The sequence below is a fragment of the Artemia franciscana genome, chromosome 12, assembly GCF_032884065.1.
Source record: "Artemia franciscana chromosome 12, ASM3288406v1, whole genome shotgun sequence".
In the NCBI taxonomy this organism is placed as follows: Eukaryota; Metazoa; Arthropoda; class Branchiopoda; order Anostraca; family Artemiidae; genus Artemia; species Artemia franciscana.
In genome coordinates, this window is record NC_088874.1 from 35,104,402 (window position 1) to 35,129,862 (window position 25,461).

At 34.4% G+C, this 25,461-nt stretch overlaps 1 protein-coding gene across 1 annotated transcript in view; it reads left to right on the forward strand.

Moving 5' to 3' along the window:
• LOC136034035 (uncharacterized) overlaps nucleotides 1–25,461 on the forward strand; it is a 76,503-nt gene that overhangs the window by 5,067 nt on the left and 45,975 nt on the right. Inside the window, exons 2-3 of the mRNA XM_065715096.1 lie at nucleotides 5,829–6,272; nucleotides 14,353–14,547. Of these exons, the coding sequence (XP_065571168.1) occupies nucleotides 5,883–6,272; nucleotides 14,353–14,547 (585 nt within the window). The 5' untranslated portion in view covers nucleotides 5,829–5,882. The remainder of the gene's footprint in view (nucleotides 1–5,828; nucleotides 6,273–14,352; nucleotides 14,548–25,461) is intronic.

The following is a 25,461-nucleotide window of genomic DNA, read 5'->3' on the forward strand; positions in this document are numbered from 1 at the left end:
ATATGTTTATAGATAAAGGTGGTAAGGCCAGGTATACCCCAAGACCATATTTGCTGGCTTGCATAGTTGTTTTTTGGAAGAAATCCAAGTTGTATATGGCTGAGCAGCTTGTCTTCAATATTTTACTACATAATTTTGTTGCATACCAGTCTCTTTATAAATCTGCTAATTGGGTATGTTAGGCTAACTTGTCTGTAGTTTAATCAGATGCTTTTATCAGCCTTTTTGAAAATTGGCACTACCTTAGCCATCTTCCATGAGGGGGGCATTGTTCTTTCTGTTATTGAAGTATTGAATAAATGAGAAAGTAGCCTTCTGTCCTATTTTTATCTGTTTAGCTTCTAATCCATCAGGACAAGGATGACATATATGTTTGTATTTTTGCAAACTTAAAAAACTTAATGTCTGATATCCCATTAGAGTTAAAGCAATGTTTTGTTGCTTGTGTAGGTTGTTGAATTGAAGAAGTTGATGTGTTAGAAAATTTACTGAGGATCTCTACCTTCTCTGTTGGTGTTAATAATATTCCTCCATTAGGTTTGGCAAGTTCAGATACTCCTGAACAACTTGACAATTTTGAGTTTACACACATCCAGAAGTTCTTAGGAGCCGTTTTTGCTTGAAATGCCTGATGTTTCCCTTGTTGCTTTTTCAGCTTTTAACATTCTACCTGAGAGTTTATTACTAATTTATAATATAGGTTCTTATTGAGTTCTGATTTAATTTTTTTTGCATTTTTAAATTAGAATCCTTTAATGGTTAATGAAATTTTACATTTTTCTATTCATTTGCAGAGTATTTTTTCCTGCTATGTTTGCTTAAAGGTAGTGCTTCTTTGGCTTCTCCTTCTTGATATGTCACAACATAATTTTTCTCTTTGCCATATGCTCTGTATGATATGATCATACATGATCTGTATCCATATGATGGATACCATATGACCATACATGATCCTGTATGATCTGTATCTGTATGATCTCTGTGCCATATGCAACCAGCAAGCTCTTTGTATCTGCCATTGATAATAGTTACATTAGGTATAGTGAACTGAGTCCTTTGGCTTCCCTAGTTGTATTTAGTTGTGATGTCTAGTTATATATACACCCCAACAGTCCACAACACTATGGACAAGTCCAACAAGCCAACTTGTTGGACTTGAACTTGTCTGGACTGAGTCAAATACATTTTGGGTCTTGATATGTCTTAACAAATTGGCTCCCTTACTATCTCTGCAAAAAAAAAAAAAAATGTCATTTAGGGTTTCATGGACTTCATGATTCTGCATTGCTTCATCAATGCCCTTAAGTCCAGTTAAGCTGAAGATGATCTGAGTAGATTATTAAACTATTTCCACAATAGGTGCAATGATGTTTACTGCAAATGGGAGTTTTCATTGCTTCTTTGTATATGCTGCTTCCTAACTTGTTCATTTTTCTCTTTATCTGCTAGGAAATAGGATTAGCCTAAGTAATTGTATAGTTTCTCTACCCTTCATCAGTGCTTTTTTTGTAACTGCAAGCAAGTTTGCTATTTATTTCTCACATGAAGTAATGTCCCCCTTTTTGGAAACTCTTTTGCATGGTATAGGAACCAACAAAATTGTAGTTATATAGTTTGTCCAAGAACCAAGTAAGAATCTTTAAAAATTGTTTGAAATTAAGCCAATATTTTATTTTTAGTTATTTTTGTTAGTTTTAATGTTGATTTGCATATTCAATTTAAGTTTCACTCGTTTTAAGATTTATTTATTCATTTATATCAGTCCCTACTATATGTTTGTTGAATTATTCAACATTCTACAATTATGTTTGTTGAATTATTTTTGATGCTAGCAGCCATATACATCCTTTTTTTGTCATCCAAACAAAAAGTGTTTGCTCCAAGAATTGAATTCCCACCACTTAATTTCCTGTTAACTAACATTGGTAAAAATTTCTCAAACAAATTGGGGCATTGTTCAAAAAAAATTTCGGAAAATCTTAAGGTGGCTAGTTCCTATCATTAAAAAAAAATTAGGACTGCTAAAATTACTTTAAAAAACAAGACAGAACTTAATCAAGCAAATTAGAAACAGTAACGTTTTCAGCCACTCTAACTTGATCAATGTGTCAACTGATTTTCCTTTGCTTCCTTGAGAGTCCCTTAAAGACACAAACAATCCCTGAAATTCTGGTAGCCATACTTAAACATTTATTTGAATATTCCGCCTAATTGTTGCAGTGACCTATTAGCTAAGAATTTTTGTTTTTGCTGTCTTAGTAAAACAGCTATCAATTGGACAACAGAAAAAGTCTATGAGCTGTTTTTAGTTTCCCAGCATGTTCACTATTAGTATAATCATTAAAATTTCTTTTCTTCTCACCCTTGTTTCCCTTGTTTATTCTTCCCTTGGTTCTTCCTTGTTTCCCTTGTTTATTGGGTTTCCAGATTGCAATAAGTCTTTTAAATGGCAGGGATAAAATTTATTTTGGTCTTCTTCACCAGTATTCACTTAACTGGAGTAGGCATTGCTGAAATTATATTAATATTAGAATCTTAGCTTGAGAAAAGACTCTGCTAGAAGTTCATCCACATAGAGGAAATGAAGAAGACAATTCATTTTTAGTTACTGTGGAAACAAAGCTAATGTATTGCTAATTCACGAGCTTTATCAATTCATAAACTGCATCAAAGATCAAGCTCGATTTTAAGTTTACAGAAACTACTTTGCCAATTGGTTGAATGAGTTAGGAGTAATGGGATGGAAATTTTAGACTATAAGGTTATTCCCTATATCCAGTGAGGGCAAGTCTCACTGAGAAGAGATCAATAGAAACATTGGCAACATATGTATTATAATGCTAACTAAATTTAGTGAAGTAAACATTTGTTTCTATATTGCAAAATTTAGAAGATATTATAAAGTCTTCCTTTAGCCAGCACTTCAATTTTGTAAATGAGGTTATAGTCAAGGCTAAGGTTGAGCTTGTTTCTGCTCTAAGTTAGTATAACAGGGTAAAACTGGTTTACAATATTTTTTACACTGACTCATAATTTAGTTTGGTTTAGCTGTGAGTCAAGACTCAACTTGCTTTTGCATAAAGCTTAATTTTTAGGAAAATCTGGACATGCTTTATATATATATATATATATATATATATATATATATATATATATATATATATATATATATATATATATATATATATATATATATATATATATATATATATATATATATATATATACTTTTCAGTTCCTCATGACACTCATCAAGGACCTCTCTTTGTTCTGGACCTAGTCACACTTTGCACCGAGATTCAGTATCTCCTTAAAATTTAATGATTGTGGAGGATGGCTCACACTTCCAAATCATTTGTTTAGTTAGAAAGAATTAAACTCTTGAAGTATTTAGGTTATAAGAATATACAACATGTTGTGTCTGAAGAATTGCATCATTGTATGATTTGAAGGAAATCACTTTTCTACCCTAAATGCATAATTGTAAAATCTTTTGATGTTTTAGAATGAAGTAAAATACCCCAAGATTGTGGGGCATAGGGGGTTATAGGGACGTTCATGATCGAAAATAGTAAAAAAAATTTGTGACAGACACTGGCTCAAAGGTGTCTTTCCCTGAAGTCAAAATTTGAAAGTTATAAAGTATAAAATGGATTTATCTATTGGCTGCTTCAACATTTTGTAATCTGTTTCAGATTGCTTTAGGCATCCCAAGTGCAGTAGGCCTATTTATGTTCAGTATCGTCACCTTTCAAAATAATAAATCCTTCAGGTCATTTTCTGAATATCTTTTTATAGCTATATCATTTCTTATTTTATTGATTAATTTAAATGCATTAATTTAAAATTAATTAATTAAAAAGAAACATGTATTAATTTAAAATTTGTTCTTCAATTCTATTAGCATGCAGAAATTTAGATAATTTTGGAAATAGGTATTTCACTCCCCTTAGAGGAACAACTCTCAAAAACAATGTTACAATTACTTATATGCAGCAATAAAATGTATTATTGTTGAAACATACAACATGAATTTAATAAAAACAGGAATTGACTGTTGGTTCAGATCTCCGACCCAATTTAATTAGAAGGGGCGGTTGTACATACCATACATGGGTATGTACAGTTGTAGATACCCAGAAGGAGTAGTTGGTTCACTTAACTACCTATTCCAACTCTCATTTCAACTCGTGGATCCTTAAACATTATTGCTCCAACTCCAGCTCCTAACATATTCTTCAATCATCCAATACCTCACCACTCTGTCAAATGTTAATTGTCTTTTTCATGTTCATAATTCAGGAAATGATTATCTATTTTCAGCAGTTCTTAGCTCTATTTTAGAATTTTTGATCTGAAATCAGTTTTGAGGGATTTCAAAAAATCTTTTGATTTTTCAAAAGATTTGTTTTTGAATAGACTTACCTTAAGAATTGATTGAAATCATAGCTACAGTGAATCTGCTTCAAATGTTTTTTTTTTTGTCACTTGGTATTTGCGTTGTTTCCAAAAATCTTTATTTTTTTGTTACCAAGGGCTAGAATTTGTTGCTTAATATAGGTTGGAACAAGTGCTGTAACCAAGATTTGCTAATAGCTGCGAATTAAACAAAGTGAGCTATCTTGCAACATTTATGGAAGCAAAAAAAAACTTAGAGGGGCTAGGATCCAAAGGCATCTAGCCAAAGATGAAAAAATGTGTTATAGTTGAAATAGAAATTGGTTGCAATTTTCAAAATATTCAAAATTGAATAATTTTGAATAGTTAGCATAATTTGGCATTTGGCAGAAAATTGGAAAATTTATAAGTACAAAAAAAGAATAAGGTGGTAGTTTTGGGCTTGTAGAAAAAAAAACAAAGGAAAAAGAGAGAAATTTTGTTTATTTTATTTTTGTATGATTTTTTACTTAATTATATGTTTTATATTTTTTTCTCTTTTATTTTTGTCGAACTTCTTGTGTAGCCAGAATGGCCATAAAACGTATTTAACATAATTATCTTTTATGGACCTTCTAGCAACAGAATTGTTGCTCTCTCTGCAGTGGTCTTTTTTAGAAGATTTGAGGACTTTTCTTGGGGAGAATGAGTGTGATAAAACAAAAGCTTTTGGTCATTATTACAATTTTGTATTTAAAATTTCTTGTCTATCAATACGTGTTGTTTCAATTTTTAAGTAAATCAGGTAACTAAAGAGGAAAGTTTTTTGTAAACAATGGAGATTTCCCTCCAATAGAAAAATCCAAAAAACAAAGTTTTGTTTTAATTAATTAAAATTTGCATTAATTAAAAAAAGTATTAATTAATTTTTTTTAATTAATCAAATTAATATAATAAAAAATTATTAAATTAATTAAAAAACCAAAGTTTTTGTTGTTGTTGACATCTTGGTCAGGAATTACTATCAGGGCATTTTTGCACAGTCCTGGCTATGTGGTTGGTGTGCTGGGAATCCTTTGTCCCAAAGGCACAGGTTCGGTTCTTGGCGTGGTTGGTTGTTTCGAATAGGGGACAGTGGCGTGACTCTCTTAGCTCAGGCAGAGTCGACCCAACTCTAAATTGTTACCCAGAGAAATCTGGGGAAGGTAAGTAGGAAAGGTATGTGAAAGTACAGGTGGCTGCCCCCCCCTTCCGATTGCACTTTCTGGCTGGACCACGAAATGGAGGTCAGTACTTCCGGTTTGGACATTAAGGGTCTAGTGCCACCATGCTTGGTTTCTTACTTACTTACATGTTTACACAGTGAATGATGCGTTGTTAAATGATAGTATCTAGGCATGAATATTTTCAAGTGTACCACTATCTACAAACTCATTTTCTTTTCATTTCAGAAGAGTATGGTGTTACTGTTCAAGGACATAAACTATTAAGAGAATGACAAGAGAATGTCTAAGGATTTTGTTGCATTTCCTGCAGGAAATCATGTAAATTCTAATAAAGAACCAGTAAAAAATCATAGGTCTTTACATTCTGTGTCAGAGCTATGTGTGAAAGACGAAATAGACGACTTATTAGAGGATATATTGAAGCTACAAGCCAATTATTATATGGAAGGAATTAGTGAGTTTAATATAGCAGGGTCCCAGAATATTGGTGGAGAACAGAATGAACTACCTCAACATTCTATGGGTTCTCTTCCATCCTGGGACTCTCATGCTGTGTATAGAGGAGATGAGGATAGGTATGATCATGAGCAAGGTGTTAAAAAATTACATTTGGTGTGTGATGTGGGATCAGTGAAAAATACTCATGGATACCTGAGACTACTCTTACTTGTAAGTCATTTACTGTGATTTCGATTCATATTTTTGCTTTGATTTTCTGCACTATTTCATCTCTTCTCCTTTTTTCTGGCCTTCATTTTAAAATAAACAGAAGTTTACTTTAAACTTAGGGCTATCATCAACTCAGATTTTCTAAAAAAGGTCTGAAATTTTGAGAAATGTCAGAAAAAGTCATTTTTTTTTCTTGGCAAGCTCACCTCTGGTAACTAAAATCAGCCTAAATCATGTTTTTAGTCACGAAAGGACTGCCATATTGCCTTTCTTGAAAAGAAGAATATATTTTTGTCTTTCCGCTTTTGTTGAAAAAATGATTGTTTTCAGTAAAATTGTTCTACTAGTACTACTACTACTTCCTTTTTAGAAATTAACAACAAAATTACAACAAGGCGACTGAAGACACTTAAATTTAAGAATCACGGTTGTAAAATTCATGTATCATTCTTAAAACCTCAAAACTTAAATATAATTCATGAATGTGAATGGTAATTGAAGTAAACATAATGTAACGATTAATACAAACAAGCTGCACACCATAAAGCAAGAATTTATGTTGTTTTTAGTTTTTCTGTCTTGTACAGACCTATATGCAAGGGCTATACATCAGACCATAAAGGGGGGGGTGCATTTGTGAGTGAAACAATTATTCTGTTTTAGCAAGAGAATAAGAAAAAAAAACAGTAATTGGTGTAGTCACCTTGTCCCTATGTCAGTATTAGAATCATGTGTATATTTAGCAAAAATTGTGGTGGAGACTGGGGTACACTTTTTGATGCTCTATTTTTTATCCTAAAATATTTTTTTGGTTAATGATGTATGTGTAAATAAGCTATGAGGTAAATCTTCTTTTTTTTAAAGAGTTCTCTCTTCTTATTAATGAAAGTGTTGTAAGTCGAACACTTCATGATAACGAACTGTAGTAAGGAGTGATCCAGCTCAATACTAAACGAAACTTTAAAAAATTTAATTTTGATACTTATAGATACATCAAAAGAATTAAATTTTTATCCTGAATTAAAATATATAAGTTTCATCAAATTTAGTCTTACTTATCAATAGTTACGAGCCTGAGAAAATTTGTCTTATTTTGGAAAATAGGGCGAAACACCCCCTAACAGTCATAGAATCTTAACGAAAATCACACCATCACATTCAGCGTATCAGAGAACCCTACTGTAGAATTTTCAATCTCCTATCTACAAAAATGTGGAATTTCGTATTATTGACCAGAAGACCAATCACGGGTGCATTTTTTTTTTCACGGGTGATCGTTTCGACCCAGTATTATGCGAGAGGGTTCATTCTAACGGAACTTAAAAGTTCTAATGCCCTTTTTAAGTAACCACAAATATTAGAGGGCACCTAGACCTCCTCCCACGCTTATTTCCCCCCAAAGTCAACAGGTCAAAATTTTGAGATATTCATTTTGTTCAGCATAGTCGAAAAACCTAATAATTATGTTTTTGGAAACGACTTACTCCCTCACAGTCCCCAGGGGAGGGGCTACAAGTTACAAACTTTGACTAGTGTTTACATATAGTAGTGGTTATTGGGAAGTGTACAGACGTTTTCAGGGGATTTTTTTCTTGAATAGGGAGGGGGATGAGGGGAGGGGGTTACATGGGAGGATTTTTCCATGGAAGAAATTGTCATGGGAGGAAAGAATTTCCATTAAGGGGGTGCAGGGTTTTCTAATATTATTTGAAACAAAAACAATGAAAAGATAAATATGAAAAGTTTTTTCGACTGAAAGTAAGGAGCAGCATTAAAAGAAAACGAACGGAAATTATTACGTATATGAGGGGTTCACCTCCTCCTAAATACCGGCTCTTTACGCTAAAGTATTTATAGTAATTTAAACTGTTTCTTCTACGGCCTTTGTGATTCAGAGGTAATTCTTAAAGAATTGGGACAAAATTTAAGCTTTAGTGTAAAGAGCAAGGTATTAAAGAGGGGGCAACCCCCCTCATATACGTAATAAAAATATACGAATATTGAAGTTCGTTACGACAGTTAATTCGGAAGTTACGTATATTTTTTATTAATAAAAACTTTCGTAAGAAATTAAAAGTTCTAGTTGTCTTTTTAAGTAATCAAAAGATTGAAGGGCAACTAAGCCCCTCTCTCACTCCTTTTTTCTCAAAATCGTCAGGTCAAAACTAAGAAAAAACCATTTAGCCAAAAAAATATGCAAATTTCGGTCTAAGTATTCATGTGCGGGGAGCCAAAATCAAAACATGCATAATTTCAAAAACGGTCAGGAATCAAATAAAAAAAAGTTTTTTTAAACTGAAAGTAAAGAGCGACATTAAAACTTAAAACGAACAGAAATTGCTCCGTATATGAAAGGGGATGTTCCCTCCTCAACCCCCCACTCTTTACGCTAAAGTTTTTCACTGTTTTATAAAGTAGGTTTGAGAGAAAGAGTCAATCTTTAGTGCAAAGAGTGAGGTGTTGAGGAGGGAACATCCCCTTTTATATACGGAGTTATTTCTGTTAGTTTTAAGTTTTAATGTGTAAGGAACACCTTACTTTTAAAGTTAAAAAAACTGTTTTTTTTTTATTTAATACTTTCTTATGTCGAGGTGTTTATGCCTAAGGTAAATTACCTTCCGTCAATAGATCGGTAGGCCTAATATCTTACTTTTTGGTACTTATTAAAATATGTCTGCATCATAGTTTATTTCACGAAAGAACAAGGTAATTACTAACCGAATGCGAGAGAAAAAACCGGTTTTACTCTGGTCAAACAAAGTAAACTTTTTGGGCGTGTTTGTGTAACACACAAGTATTTACTTTTCTTCTGATTATGTTTTTGTTATTAATATAAACTACTTCCTGTAATCTGCTTAATTCCTAATTCCTCACTTGATCAAACAGTTCGTGGTACTGATCTATAAGTAAGGAGCAACTGGGCTCAATAGTAACCAAAACTAAAAAAGGAATTTTGATATAAATAGATGATCAAAAGATTCAGCTTGTTATGCTGATTCCAGGTATATGAAATTCATCAATTTTAGTATTACCCATCAAAAGTTACGAGCCTTAAAAAATTTGCCTGATTTTTTAAGTAGGGGAAAAAACCTAAAAGTCAAGGAATTTTAATGAAAATTACACATGATCAGATTCAGTGTATCAGAGATCCTTAGTGTAGAAGTTTCAAGCTCCTATATACGACAATCTGGAAGTTTGCTATTTTAGCCAGAAGAAAAATCATGGATGCGTGTTCATTTTTGTTTTTTCATGGATGATTGTATCGAAATAATGGACCTAGAAGATCAAGAGAGAGTGGATTCGAATGTAAATTAAAAGCTTTAGTTCTCTTTTTAAGTGACCAAAAAGATTTGAGGACAACTGGCCCTTCTTCTACGTCCCTTTTTCCCCGATGTTATGGTTATTTGATCGTAATTTTGAGATAGCCATTTTGTCCAGTATAGTTGAAAGATCAAACAATTATGTATACTAGGGTAAAATGACCCCCACAGCCCGCGAGGAGAGGCCTGTAAGCTATGAATTTTGCCCATTGTTTGCATATAATATTTGTTATTGGGGAGTCTACAATCATTTTTTGGGGAGGGGGGTCTTTTTGCTTGTGGTGCATTTCCATAGGGATAATCTTCTTTGGGGAGGGAATTTAACTGGAGAAATATTATACTGGGGGAATTTGACAGAATTGTTTTACGAAATTCTTTTTAATTGTCTTACATTCTCTTTGCTAACTCAGTTATTTTCCAGGGGAATTATCTGGGGGTTATTTCCGTGTGTTTTGATTTCTGGGGGGAAATTCTAAGGAAGGATGCATTTCCCGAGTGATTGAGAAACCGATTAGAAATTAGTCTTTTTCAAATGAAAATAGGTTTAGGAGAATTTTCCAGGCTGAATCTTCCGCAAGAAATTTTACGGGGGTGGGGGATCAGCGAGGATGGATCTGTCTGGAAAGAATTTGAAGGGGGGTAGACTTTACGTTGGATGAAATTTCCACGGAGAAGTTTTCCGTGAGGAAAAAAGGGGGGTATATTTCATGGAGGGTGAGCTAGATTCACTGGCATTATTTGAAAATGATCTGAAATTATAAAAAAAACAAGTTTTTGAAGCTGAAAGTATGAAACAACATTAAGGCTGAAAATGAACAGGAACTATACCATATATGAAGGGTTGCCTTCTCTTCAATACCTTGCTTTTAACGTTAAAGTTTCACTATTTTTTTTAAAGAACGACTACTGAATCACAGGGGCCGATTAATTAGAATAGAAAGCTTTTTTAAAAGTTCTAACAGCTTTAGCGTAAAAAAACCAGGTATTAAGAAGGGACGACCCTTCATATATTGGATAATTTCTGTTCGTTTTGATTTTTAATGGTGCTCCTTACTTTCAGTTAAAATAAAACTTGTTTTTTTTATGGCAGTTGGTATCTTATAAAGTGGCATATAGCGATCGTAAATTATGTCGGTCAGTCTGTCGGTCCTGGTCTATCAAGTGGCATATAGCCACTTTGAGTCTGTCGGTCCCGGTTTTGCTAGTTTAGGCACCTCCAGGTGAGCTAGGACGATGGAATTTGGCAGTCGTATCAGGAACCAGACCAGATTAAATTAGAAATTGTTTTTTCCCTGATTTGATCATCTGGAGAGCGGAGTGTGGGGACAGTTAAATCGGAAAAATTAGAAAAAATGAGGTATTTTTTACTTACGAACGGGTGATTGGATCCTAATGAAATTTGATATTTAGAAGAATATAGCGTCTCAGAGCTCTTGTTTAAATCCTGACCAGATCCGGTGAAATCGGGGGGAGTTGGGGGGGTTACCAAAAATCTTGAAAAACGCTTAGAGTGGAGGGACCGGGATGAAACTGGGTGGGAAAAATAAGCAGTGGTCCTAGATACGTGATTGACATAACCGGAACGGGTCTTCTCTATTTGGGGGGGGGGTAATTCTGAAAAATTAGAAAAAATGAGGTATTTTTAACTTATGAAGGAGGGATCGGATCTCAATGAAATTTCATATTTAGAAGGACTTCGTAACTGAGATCTCTTATTTTAAACCCTAACCGGATCCAACGTCATAGGGAGGGGGGTCTGGAAACCTTGTAAAACACTTAAAGCGGAGAGATCATGATGAAACTTGGTGGGAAGAATAAAAACCAAGCTAAAGTCCAAGATACGTGAATGACATAACCGGACTGATCCGCTCTCTTTGGTGGAGTTGGGGGAGGGGGTGGGGTAATTCGGAACAATTAGAAAAAATGAGGTATTTGTATTTTACGAACGGGCGATCAAATCTTATTGAAATTTGATATTTAGAAGAATCGTGTCCTTTAGAGTTTTCTTTTTAAATTCTGACCAGATCCGGTGACATTGGGGGGAGTTGGAGGTGGAAACCGGAATTCTTGGAAAACGTGAAAATTGAGGTATCTTTATCTTATGAATGGGTGATCAGATCTTAATGAAACTTGATATATAGAAAGACGTCAAGTCTCAGACGCTCCATTTTCAATTCTAGTCGGATCCGGAGACATAGGGGGCTGGACAGGAGAAACAGAAATCTTGGAAAACGCTTAGAGTGGAGAGAACGGTATGAAACTTGATGGAAAGAATAAGCACAAGTCATAGATACGTGATTGACATAATTGCAACGGATTCGTTCACTTTGGGGAGTGTTAATTTGAAAAAATTAGAAAAATTGAGGTATTTTTAACTTAAGAACGGATGACCAGATCTTAATGAAATTTGATATATAGAAGGAACTCATGTCTTATAGCTCTCATTTCAAATCTCGACCGGATCTGTTAACATTGGGGGGATTTGGAGGGGAATACCGGAAATCTTGGAAAACCCATAGAGTGGAGAAATCAGGATGAAACTTGTTAGGTAGAATAAGCAAATATCGTAGATACGTGATTGAAGTAACCGTACTGGATCCGCTCTCTTTGGGGGAGTTAGAGGGTGGGGATCAGTGCTTTGATGTGTTTTGTGCTTCTGACGTGCTAGGACGATGAAAAGTGGTAGGCGTGTCAGAGATCTGCACAAATTGACTTGATAAAGTTGTTTTCTCCGATTCGACCATCTGGGGGGCTTAAGGAAGAGGAAAAATTAGTAAAACGAGGTATTTATAACTTACGAGTGGGTGTTCGGATCTTGATGAATTTTGATATTTAGAGGGAACTCGTGACTCAGAGCTCTTATTTTAAATCCCGACCGGCATTAAGCCTCTGATTTTCCTTTTAAAGCAATGTATTGACTCTTAGAATTTTGCTAGAGCTCATACCATATGAGCTCTTGGCTCTTGGCACTTCTAGCCTCGTAACATGTGCCATATGAGGTCTTAACTCTTGTTTTTCATTTAATTTTATATCTATGAAGAGTTGTTATAGACAAAAACAGTGCAAAATGCAAATGGGGCCAAATGTCAATTATATGCTATATCTTGGCGTATCTTGACATTTAAAGTGACGATTTTTCATTAGCTAATTTATAAGGAAATCTTTGCTTCTAAAGATATACTGCAATCTTAAATTTGGCAAAAGTATTTCAACATAAGATATGGCCGATAGGCTATTTAACAAACAAAACAAAAGTAACTTGATAATACAATCACAGAGCCCCGTTGTGGGCCCCGTAAAGGAGCAAATATCTACTCACAAAATAGAGAGACAGAAAAGGAAGAAAAAAGAGAAAAACAACCAAAAAGAAGAAGAAAGGAAAGAGAGTTCGTTCATATACGACAAAATCTGGCACGTACGCAAGGGGGGGCCTTCGGCCCTCCCCCCGAACTTTTGTGAAATGTTTAATTTCCCCATGGTTTCCTGGGATTTCTGGCAAAAGTAGGACATTTATTAAGAATCTAGATACATTTTACAGGGATTTTACAGTATGCAATTATCCGGTCAAGTCACTGCCCAATTATTAACCCATTTTCTGTCTAACTTTTTACCCTATTTTAAATAATTAGCAATTGTACTGTTATTTTTTTTGTAAATAGAGTTTGCTTTCCACAGCAAAATAAAATTATCCTTGATATTAGGGCGTTTATCCCCCCTTTTCAGGATAAAGTACAGCTTTTAATGGATCAATTTTGGATACTATCATTTTTCATTAAAATCTACGTTTTTGCAATAGAATAACTACTCCCCACAGCACCCATATTACACTGTTAACCCTAAAATTTTCCTTTCAGTGGGATATAATAAATTAATCGCTGGTTCTAAATCGCTATGAACATAACCCGAGCCTAAAACGTACTTTTGAGGCTTCAGTCTTCTTCCCCCCATCCGCTGCAATACTACAGATTAAAGTTAATCTGTATTTTCCGATATACTTGCTTTTTGCATTACTAAATAAAAAAGTGCTTCTTTATATCTGCTGTTTCGAAGGTTTTGTCCCCCTCCCCCAGAAAAAAATTCCTGTGTACGTGCCTGGACAAAATGCGATCTGGCAACACCGGATCGCACAGACAAAAAAGGAAAATGAAAAAAAAGGAAAACAGCAAAAAAGGAAAATAAAGAGCAAAAAAATCTGCAATGAACTAATTGCAGGTTTTTCCATCTATAGGAAATTAGGTTACTCTTTGCAAGTGTTGATTTTTTGGGAAGAACTTTAATGTTTACTGTTGTTTACTACTGAAAATTAAGATTTTTTGTTTTCAAATTCACAAATAAATAAATAAACAAACAACACTTACACACAGGAGAACACCTATGAAGGTTTGCTATCACATGAAAGTCCTCGTAACTACTTACCTATTGACACAACTATTAAAAAAAAGATCCGCTATTTAAATAATTCTATTCTAAATAAACCAAAAGTAAATAAACTATGACCTTTATATTAAAAATAAAAATAACAGAATTAAAAATGATTAATGATACATAAAAATATAAAAGAAAATTAATAAAAACAAATCCAGTCTCCACCGCTCTTCAATAATCAGCTCCCCCACCCTGCCTTCCTACCTCCACTTTAAATCATCTTATTCTTGAATGGATAAAAATTTTATACAAAAATAAATTCAAATAATAGATAAGATTTATTTTATAATGGCTAAGGTTGCAATGCCACCTCTAATTATGATGTTTCATTGCAGTTCTTTTCTGTCGTCTCACTGACTTACTGCTGCAGCTTGGAAGTAGAAAGTGGTCATATATTTAACTTGCCGTTTGGGATGATTTTCAGATGGTTCGCCATCTTCTGTATATACTCCATATTTCTGGTCATTTTATATTTACTATCAGATCTTTCTCGGTTGTCATTATACCTCGAAGTGGACTGGGGGTCAGCGGTAAGTAACTCTCCTTTTTTTACTTGCTATTGGCAGGGCACCTAAAAATGTAAATAAAATCTTAGCAGATGGTGGATGTCAATTTGGAAGCCTTAGCGTCAGTGGACCTGCTTGACAGAAATTATGGCTGATGGAGTAAATATATAGAAAACAAAATCAAGAAGGTATAGCAACCAAAAGCTAGAAAACAAAAGCAGGAAGGTAAGCAGGACCTGCTTGACAACAATTATGGCTGATGGAGTAAATATCTAGAAAACAAAAGCAGGAAGGTATAGCAACCAAAAGCAGGAAGGTATAGCCACCAAAAGCTAGAAAACAAAAGCAGGAAGGTAAAATCAGTTGGAAGGAAAAGAAAAGGTAGGAAGGTATCCTAAGATTTGGAAAAATCACATTTTTCGGCCTGAAATCTCTCCTATTCGGCTTTTGTCTATTATTTCGCTTAAAAAAAAAAATAGAAAGATAAAAATTGGATATACAATATTTCATGTGTTTTGAATAATATTTCATATGTTTGGTATATGTTTCATGTATAATTTATAATCATTCATTTGTTTATCGTGCATTTAATATAATATTTCAAATAAGACAGCAGAAAAAAGTTTTAATATTAAAGTTCGGAAAACTTCGGCTTCTTTTCCGCCAGTCTTTATCAATAAAAAACGAAATAAATTTAAACAGAAAACATAAAGAAAAAAAAACAAAAAACAAAAGAATTCAAATCTTACAAATCAGTATTTCAAATGTTCGCCAATTCAAATAGCTGCAAATCAAACAAAATACGGAAAACTATGTTTTCTCTGGTATATTATAATAAAGCAACAAAGCGACATGGTTTGTTATGGCATCTGGTATTAACCAAGTGACATATAGCGATCACAAATTCTGTCGGTCTGTCGGTCTTGGCTCTTCCAACCACGTCACAAGGGCCATATGAGCTCTTAGCTCTTGTTGTTTGTTTGTCAATAAGCAACGAACAACGAACAGCGTCCCTACTGAAGCTTTGTTGTAAAGTACCAGAGAAAAAACCTAGCTTATCTGATTTTGTTTTATATTTGGCTATTGGAGTTGGTAAACATTTGTCATGTAGGACATTGTTAGAATATTCTATTAATAAATAAAGAACAAGCCGTACTCCTGCCATAGCTTTATTTTGGTATGCTAGAGATTAAATATAAGTTCTCTGATTTAGGTTGGATATTTGGCAATTCGAACTGATATTAACAAATGATATATTAACAAATAAACTGACATCATTTTATACCATCCTAATAAGGGCTTATGCCAGATTCGCCTCTCACTCAGTCGAACTATCTATCTTAGCCTTTTCTGCAATCAGTTATGGCTTGATGCCTACAACTTAAAAAAAAAAAAAAATCAAAAATTTGTTTCATAAATTTGTCAATCAGAAGATGCACGTTTGAAAAATTTCTAATTTCTCTTAAAATTTTCATTAAATATAATTTCTCTGATTTAGGTTGGATATTTGGCTATATGAATTGGTGAAAATTCTGCTGTTATATAATTTTCCTTTGTCTTTATATATTAAGGTTATTATGTTTTGTGTATAGTATATGTATATTTCCTGATGCGAAGTTGAAATATTTGCACCTATATTGTTATTCAACGACAAAAAAGTTTTTTTTAACTGAAAGTAAAGATCGGTATTAAAGCTTGAAGCAAACAGAATCGAGAGTTGCTGCCCCTTCGTCAACCCTTAATCTTCGTGCTTAAATTTGACTTTTTGTCACAATTCTTTAAGAAAGACTGCTCAAACACAAGGGCTGTTGAATTTGAAGTAGAAGTACTTTTAATGAGCTCTAAGACCTTAGGGTAAAGAGCGAGAGTTGAGGAAGGGGCAGTCGCTCTTATATAGTGAATAATTTTTGTATGTTCTAAGTTATTATCTCGCTTTTTACTTTCAGTCGAGACAACTTTTATTTTTATTAAGTTTATGACTGTTTTTCAAATCATAACAAGAAATACTCCCTCCCCCTCCTGGTGCAAATTTTCCCTGGGAAATTTCCTCCTCCCCAAGTCTATAGTTCCGTAGTTCCGTAAAGTTCCGTAGTCTATATTTCAAATACCACCACGTATGCAAACAATGGGCAAATTTTGGGGGTCCTATCATCCCCAAAGGTATAGTTATTGGACCTTTCAACTACGCTGTAGAAAATGGCTATCTCAAAAATTGATTGGATGACTTTGCGGAAAATGGGCTCGGAAGGGAGGCTAGTGGCCCTCTAATCTTTTTGGCTATTTAAATACTGAGACTTCTAATTTCCGTTCAAGCGACCCCCCTTTGGATCATCTGGAACTATTTGCTCGACAAAATCACCCTTGGGAAGAACACAGAAACAACAACAACAAACAAACACGTATCCATGACAGCTTCTTGCAAATTACCTCTATAGTAGGGTTCCCTGATACGCTATATTTGGGTTTTAAATAAGATTTTCGACTCTTGTGGGATGTTTCCTTCCTTTTTCAGAAATGAGGCACATTTTCTGAGCCATATAGTTTATGATGGGTATAATTAAACTTAATAAACCTTATGTATTGGAATCATCGTAAAACGAAAATCTATTCTTTTGATTATCTGTTGTTATCAAAATTCTATTTTTTGGAGTTCCGGTTACTATTGAACAGAGTCGCTCCTTACTTATAGTTTGTAACCGCGAACTGTTTGATTAAAAGTTTCTTTCACTGTCTTATTTGAAATATTATGCCCATCTGTCTTTGTTTTATTTGCAAATGGAAAGGCACGGTTGTCTAAGAAATTATTTACTTTGCAAAACTACATTGGTCTAGATTTTCACAGAAGCAATATTTGTTTATTGTGACAATTTAGTTGCTAAATTATAAAATTATATGAGCTTTGTTAAGTAATTTATTGGTTTGAATATTCAAATTTTACTTGGCAACTGGGTGATTTTTCTATGTAGCAGTGACAGCCCTCTATATTGATAGCTCTTTTTCAATGGCATCAACATCCACGAAAGAGACAGTCCAGTGTGAACATAATGGCTTCTAAAATACCTCATTGATGCGATTCGTAAATATTATCACCTACTGTAACTTTTGTTTGTAGAATTTACATGCAAACCAGTGAAACAGACAGAAAAGAGAAAAACAGCGTTTCGCCTATGTTAGACAATAGCACAGAGACAATAATGTGAAGCAATAGTGAGTTTGTCAATAGCTATTTCCACCCCTTTTTACACTTTTTCTTTCTGTGTTGGACTCCTTAGGTTTTAGGCCTCACCTTAGGATAATTTTTTTTTGTACTTTTATTGAAGAATACCTTTTGTTCATATTTTCGTTAAAAAAGGAAACAAAAAAAAACCACTCCCTCAGATTTTGACGTCCGTGGAAATAAGGTGTGAATCTGTCCTCGATACACATTTGGAGATAAACATTTACCAATCATTTGAAAAAGTTGAATAAACTTTGTTGAACGAGCGACGTAAGATTCGTTATTTGAGTGTTTCCACTTCGCATGCTTTGAAAATCGGTATGGCGTGCCTAAAATTCGGTAGAAAATCGGTAGATGGCGACACACTATCGATATAAAATCGGTAGGGAATTTTTATACATGCCGAAAGTTGGCAAAAATGCTCAATTTTTGCCTGAAGTCCCAGATCAATTCAAAATTAGACCATTCTACAACGGTCTATCGACTTACGATTGATCATACGACGATTTAAAGCAATGTTTTCTTTAAAACTGCAAAAGGGTAATGGGGCGTTGTTTGATCTCATTGCAATAACGACGGTTACGAAATGCTGTAGTCGCTGCAAATGCAGCGCTTGCAGTGGTTCTTGTAAATCGCTAGTATACTAATATGGTATACTCTTGAGCTAGCGGTGAATTTAAAATGTTGCAAACGCGGCATTGGCAGTGGTTGCTGCAAATCTGCAGCGCCAGTGAATCCGAATGTGAATTTCCGAATTCGGAAAGAACGATTTTTATGTATTAATTAAACTGGCATTTGGTGTTTATGCCTACGCGGGAACAAGATATGTAGACACGAATATATTGCCTGACATGCGCGTACACAGATGCTTAACTAGACACGGATGAGAACGGGGCTTAAAAAATGCACTTTCAATATCATCAGTTATTATTAATGGAATCCTTTTCTACTTAATCAGGTACTGTTCATCATAAAGCACTTAATATTGGACTTCAAACAAAAAATCAGATACTGGATTCAAATGATTAAAGCAACTGATACGCAACTGCTAACGAAGATCGCATTGGTAGAATACGTTGATTGAATCCTAATCTACTTAATTAGGTATTTTTCATCACAACAAATTAATAAAGCACAATTTGGTCTTCAAACAAAAATTCAGGAACAGTGGTTGTTTCAAATATCTAATGCAACACAAAACAGAAACTTTTGCTATTATAGACTAACTTTGATCACTCATGTACACTCTTCAACGGTCGCAGATGCTCGTACTTCCTTTAGCTGTTTCTCTAAATCATGATCAACTAACAGCAATGAAGAATGCATATTCACCTCTTCGTCCCGCATGTAGTACGCAAGATGTTTTGCACTGTGACTGAAATGGCTGTGAATGGCTCTGGGATTTCACTAAATGGCGCTGTTCGCAGCCACGCCTATTATGTCCAATTAAAAAGAAAAAAAAATCGGCAAAAAATCGCCAAAAGTCGGTAGAAAATCGGTATTTCGGTAAGCTTGAAATTTATTCGGTAGAAAGGTCCAAAAATCGGTAGGTCTACCGATAAATCGGTAGAAGTGGAAACGCTGTTACCTAGGGCTTTGAGAAAAAATGTCCCAATGAGTCCCGAAACAACCAAGCGACATTAATAAATCGAAATTTAGCTTTTTAACCAATATTTCTCACTTGAACAGGAGTCCCGGTCTTGGGTAGATTGGTTAGACCGCTCTTCCTAGCCGTAATCCTTAAATATTGGATTAGAAAAAATTCTTTGCAGTAGCCAGTCATTAAAAATTTGAGGAAGTTGAGTAGTCTTGTTGAAGAAGCAGATTAAGTTTATATTACCATTGGATGAGGTTTCGAACTGTTTATTTTTAGAAACAAATGGAAGAAAGGAATAAAGATTTCACAAGGCCCTTCGAAACGAATTTATCAATAGATAAAAGTTCTAAAAATTCTTCCCTAAGGGGAATTCACATTTGGAGCATATAAGAGAGGCATTGAACAACTCGACATTCTTTAACTTTTAACTTACAAAATTAGAATAGAGCCTCTATTCTAGTTGGGTAAATTTAAAAGTTAAAGAATACCTATATTATATTACTTCTATTATATAGGTATGGATTTTGGACAGATTCCCATTCAATTTTACCTCCCATTTGAGTAAGCAGAATGAACTCTCGTTGAAGAAGGGATATTAAATTTTCAATACAGTTAGACTACATTAGAAAACAAATTGACAATTTTAAAGGCGAATAAGAGAAATGGATAGGGATTCAGAGAATCCCTACAATGAGATTTTACGGGGCTAAGTAGTAGGATTCAATCAACTGGGATTAATTGTAAAACTAGGGGGATATAATAGAAATCGATTTTTCAGATTATAATCATTTTCATAAAGTTGGTGCTTGGAAATAATTAGGCTATCTGAAAGTAATCTAAGCCTTTTATTTCCGAATCCTTATAAAGCATATTTACAAATCCTTTCAAAGCATATTTACAAATCTGATTTATCACCCTGCGAACAAGCATACAGCTTGAATAAGACATTATAACTCCATTTTTAAGGGAACCCATTTAATTTTTTTTTCTTAAGCAAACACAAATCCAAATGTTTGTTCTTGCAAGGGAGAAAAAGGAAGAGGGAAATAAAAATTTAAAACCGGATTTTCAAAGAATATGAGTGTAAAGCAAGGCAGGATGGCAAGAAAACAGAAAGACAAAAGTGAATATCCGAGCAAAAAACAAGGTGTCTTCAGCAGAGACAAAACCATAAATAAAACGAACACAAAAAAAGTAGAAAAATAATACTTCAAACAATACTACCAGAAATATACACTTGATTTTACTATTCTACTTCTGAATATCAGGGCTGTCAATATGGGGAGGGGGTTTGAAAGGGGTAGCTACCCCTTCACTGTACCTGAATTGTCAGTAAAACTGAAATACAACATGTCTTTTACCCTTACACTTTAAAAAATGATCCCCTCCCCCACATTTTCGTGAATCGAAGTCACCTCTGCTGATTTCATAACTACAAATTTGAAACTACGTCGCTAGCCTATTCCTATCGGTGAGTCGAAACAATCCTAAGCTCAGGCCACAAGGGCGTATTTTGGTCCCACCGCACCATATGCATCATATATATATATATATATATATATATATATATATATATATATATATATATATATATATATATATATATATATATATATATATATATATATATATATATATATATATATATATATAAAATTTTGTTTCAGGGCTTTGCTGAATCCTTATGTCTTTCCCCCATTAGTCTCTGAAATTACCTATTTGAATGTTGATCCAATGGTAGGCTTATAAAAAATTAATCCGTTTTTTTCAGCAATGCTGTATTCAACTTACTCAAATCCCAGATATCACTGAGGGAAAGTCGTAAGAAATGTTTACTTACTTATTATTGCAGCAAATCCCTTCTAAACCTAAATCAGGCGTTAGCGTACATGCAAGGGTAAAGACTGTGGTGTTCCCAAAATCAAAATATGCGCCTCGGGCTCCCAAACTTTGGGATTTTTATCTAAGTTTGGGGATATCAGTCTCTAAGGTAGAGATCTTGGGAATAGTGCCTAGTAAAAAAAATATAAGATTTTTAACTCATATTGAAGAGCAATGTTAAAACTTAAAACGACCATAAATTATTCCGTTTATGAGGGGACTGGTGGCTTAGATTAGTTGCCAACCAATCTTTTGGGTCATTAGAAAAGGCGATAGGAGTGCTAATTTATGTTCGAATGAGAGTTCTCCCGATCTTTTAGGTCCATTGGTTATAAATGATCGGCCCGGAGTAACACAAAACAAGAAAGCATACGTGATTTTTATGGCACTTGGTATTAACCAAGGGTTAATACCAAGTCGGTTAATTCGGAAAAAATAGAAAAATGAAGTATGTTTAACTTCAGAACGGTTGATCAGATCTTAATGAAATTCGATGTTTGGAAGGATATCGTGTCTCAGAGCTGTCATTTTAAATCCCGACAGAATCTGATGACATTGGGGGGGAGTTGGAAGAGGGAAACCTAAAATCTTGGAAAACACTTAGAGTGGAGGGATCGGGATGAAACTTGGTGGGAAAAATAAGCACAAGTCCTAGATACATGATTGACATAACCGGAACGGATCTGCTCTCTTTGGAGAAGTGGGGGGGGGGGTATTTTGAAAAGTTACAAAAATGAGGTATTTTAACTTTAGGATCTCAATGAAATTTGATATTTAGAAGGATATCGTGTCTCAAAGCTCTTATTTTAAATCCCGACCGGATGTGGTGACATTGGGGGGGGGGTTGGGGTGGGGGAGCCTAAAATTTTGGAAAACGATTAGATTGGAGGGATCGGGATGAAATTTGGTGGAAAAAAACAAGCAGAAGTCTGAGATATGTGATTTACATAATGGGAACGGATCCACTCTATTGGGGGGGGGGTTAATTCTGAAAAATTAGAAAAAATGACGCATTTTTAACTTACGAAGGAGTGATCGGATCTTCATGAAATTTCATATTTTAAAGGACGTCATAACTCAGATCTCTTATTTTAAATCTCAACCAGATCCAGCGTCATTGGGGGGGCAGTTGGGGGGGGACCGGAAATCTTAGAAAATACTTAAAGCGGAAAGATCAGGATGAAACTAGATGGGAAGAATAAAAACCTGTCTAAGATACGTGACTGACATAACCGGACCGGTTCTGATCTCTTTTGTGGAGTTGGGGGGGGGGGGGGGTAATTTTGAAAATTGAGGCATTTGTAACTTACGAAAGGGTGACCAGATCCTAATGAAATTTGGTTTTTAGAAGGACCTTGTGCTTTAAAGCTCTAATTTTGAATTCCGACCAGATCATGTGACATTGGGGGGACTTGGAGGGGGAAACCAGAATTCTAGGAAAACGTGAAAATTGGGGTATGTTTAGCTTACGAATAGGTGATCGGATCTTAATGAAACTTATATATATATATATATATATATATATATATATATATATATATATATATATATATATATATATATATATATATATATATATATATATATATATATATATATATATATATATATATATATATATATATATATATATATATAGGATCTTATGTCTCAGATGCTCCATTTTGGACTCGAATTGGATCCGCGGACACAGTGGTTGGAGGAGGGAAACAGAAATCTTGGAAAACGCTGAGAGCGGAGAGATCGGGATGAAACTTGATGGGAAGAATAAGCACAAGCTCTATATACGTGATTGGCATAATCGGAACGGAACCGTTCTCTTTGGAGGAGCTGAGGGGGGATGTTAATTTGAAAAAATTAGAAAAATTGAGATATTTTTATCTTACGGATAGGTGATCGGATTTTAATGAAATTTGATATTTAGAAGGAATTCATGTCTCAGAGATTTTATTTCAAATCCCGACCAGATCTGTTGACATTGGGGGAGTTGGAGGGGGAAATCTTGGAAAACGTCGGGAGTAGAGGAATCGGGATGAAGCTTGGTGGATAGAATAAGCAAATGTCCTTGATACGTGATGGACGGTACCGTACTGGATTTGCTCTCTTTGGGGGAGTTGGGGGAGGGGTTCTGTGATTTGGCGAGTTTGGTGCTTCTGGACGTGCTAGGACGATGAAAACTGGTAGGCGTGTCAGGGAGCTGCACAAATCGACTTATTAAAGTCGTTTTCCCAGATTCGACCATCTGGAGGGGGGGGGGGTAAAGGAAGAGGAAAAATTAGAATAATTAGGTATTTATAACTTACGAATGGGTGATCGGATCTTAATGAATTTTGATATTTAGAAGGACATCGTGACTCAGAGCTCTTATTTTAAATCCTGACCGGCATTAAGCCTCATATTTTCCTTTTTAAATCAGTCTATTGATTCTTAGAATTTTGTTAGAGCTCACACCATATGAGATCTTGGCTCTTAGCTCTTCTCGCATCGTCACAAGTGCCATATGAGCTCTTAGCTCTTTTTCTTCTGGTAAAAAATACAAAATTTGTTTTTAGATAGGAGCCTTTGCAGTAAGGTTCTCTGGTATGCTAAATCTGATGGTGTGATCGTCATTTAGATTGCTTGATTTTCTAGGTGTGTATCCCCTAGGATACACATCTTGATTTTCTAGGTGTGTATGTTGACGATCATGTAGATTTGTCGGATTTGTGGTTTTTAATGCGTAATATTAAACTTAATTGATTTATTTTTGGAATCAGTGTAAAAAGTCAAATTGTTAGTATTTTTTTTTTTTTTATTTTGGGTCGAGTCGCTCCTTATTTGCTGTCCATTATTACGAACTGTAATGTATTACAATTGGTAATATATGGTATTATTACCATATTACCATTATTCAACATCTTGGAATATTTTTCAACCTTAGATTGTTTTGCAAGTGAACCTCATGGTATGGTTAAAGCCTCTGTGACTGCCCTGGTGATTGTGAGGGAGGGGGGAGGAATAAACAGAAACACAAGAAACTAGATAAATATATGAAACATACTGGAAACTATTAGGATAATTATAAAAAGCTTGAAATATGAAAGGTTGTTAGGCTTATCTGGGCAGGTTATGCCCTTTTCAAACTTAACAATGAGATTTTTTCGAAGTAGCCAGTGTCGAAAAATGTCTAAGGCTTTGCGTAATTTGTGAAAAACGAAGGAACTGTTCTTGTAGATTTTTTTCGTAGCAGTGTTTTAACACCACCGCGGTTTTCCGCCACCTTTTGGTTCTGGTATGTCAGAAAAGACATAGATATAGACATAAGAACCAACATAGGCATCGATATAGACATAGACATAGATGTAGACTAACCTAACCTGTCTATTCTGACCCAACTAATCCTCTTGGTGATGCAAGATTTCCTGGGTGGCGGAAAACATACGGTGGCGAAAAACCGCGGTGGCGTTTAAATACCCAATTTTTTTTTTACATTTTTTAAAAACTCGTCCCTGATTTTCAAAACAATTTATTTGGCATATTTATTCATTAATTAAGGTATATATTCCCTCTGAAAAAACTGAAAAGTTTTTGCGATAAGCTTGCGGCTGTATCTTACACCAAAAAATTAAGATACTTGCATCATTGGACTTGTGAATCTCAGATCCATCCATTCACTGAGACAGAATTATGATATTACCTATATTTTTCTTTGGAGAAGGATTTAAACTTGCTTAAAAAAACGAGAAAATCGTTTTTTATTTTTATCGATTTTGAACCAATTTCTGGTGTATTTTTAATCGAAAATATAAATTTGGTAGACAGATAGAATTGAGTCTTAGCTATAGAATGATGATAAAGTTTTCGTCTCTCGTTGACACACTAAAACCGTAGTTTAGGTCATATCAAGGATTTTGTTCGGGGGGGGGGGCTACAGAAAGAACTTCAAAATGCATTAAAATTTTCTTTTTATGCAGTTTTGTTACGTTTTTTACGAGGTGTACAAATATTCCGGATGAGGTTTAAACCCTGTAACCCCTTCCTGGATACAGCCTTGGCCGCAGGAAAGCAGAAGAATTGCACACCAAAACTGGCACAGGGAACATACACCTTAAAACATCAAAATTCATTATCAGCATCAATTTTGGACCTTGAGATGATATTGAAAATAGTTCATGACCAAACTTTTGTGTAACCAATATGACTACCAAATGAAAACTTTTTTTATTATAGATTTTTGTCTTGTTTAAAAAACATTGTTTTTTCT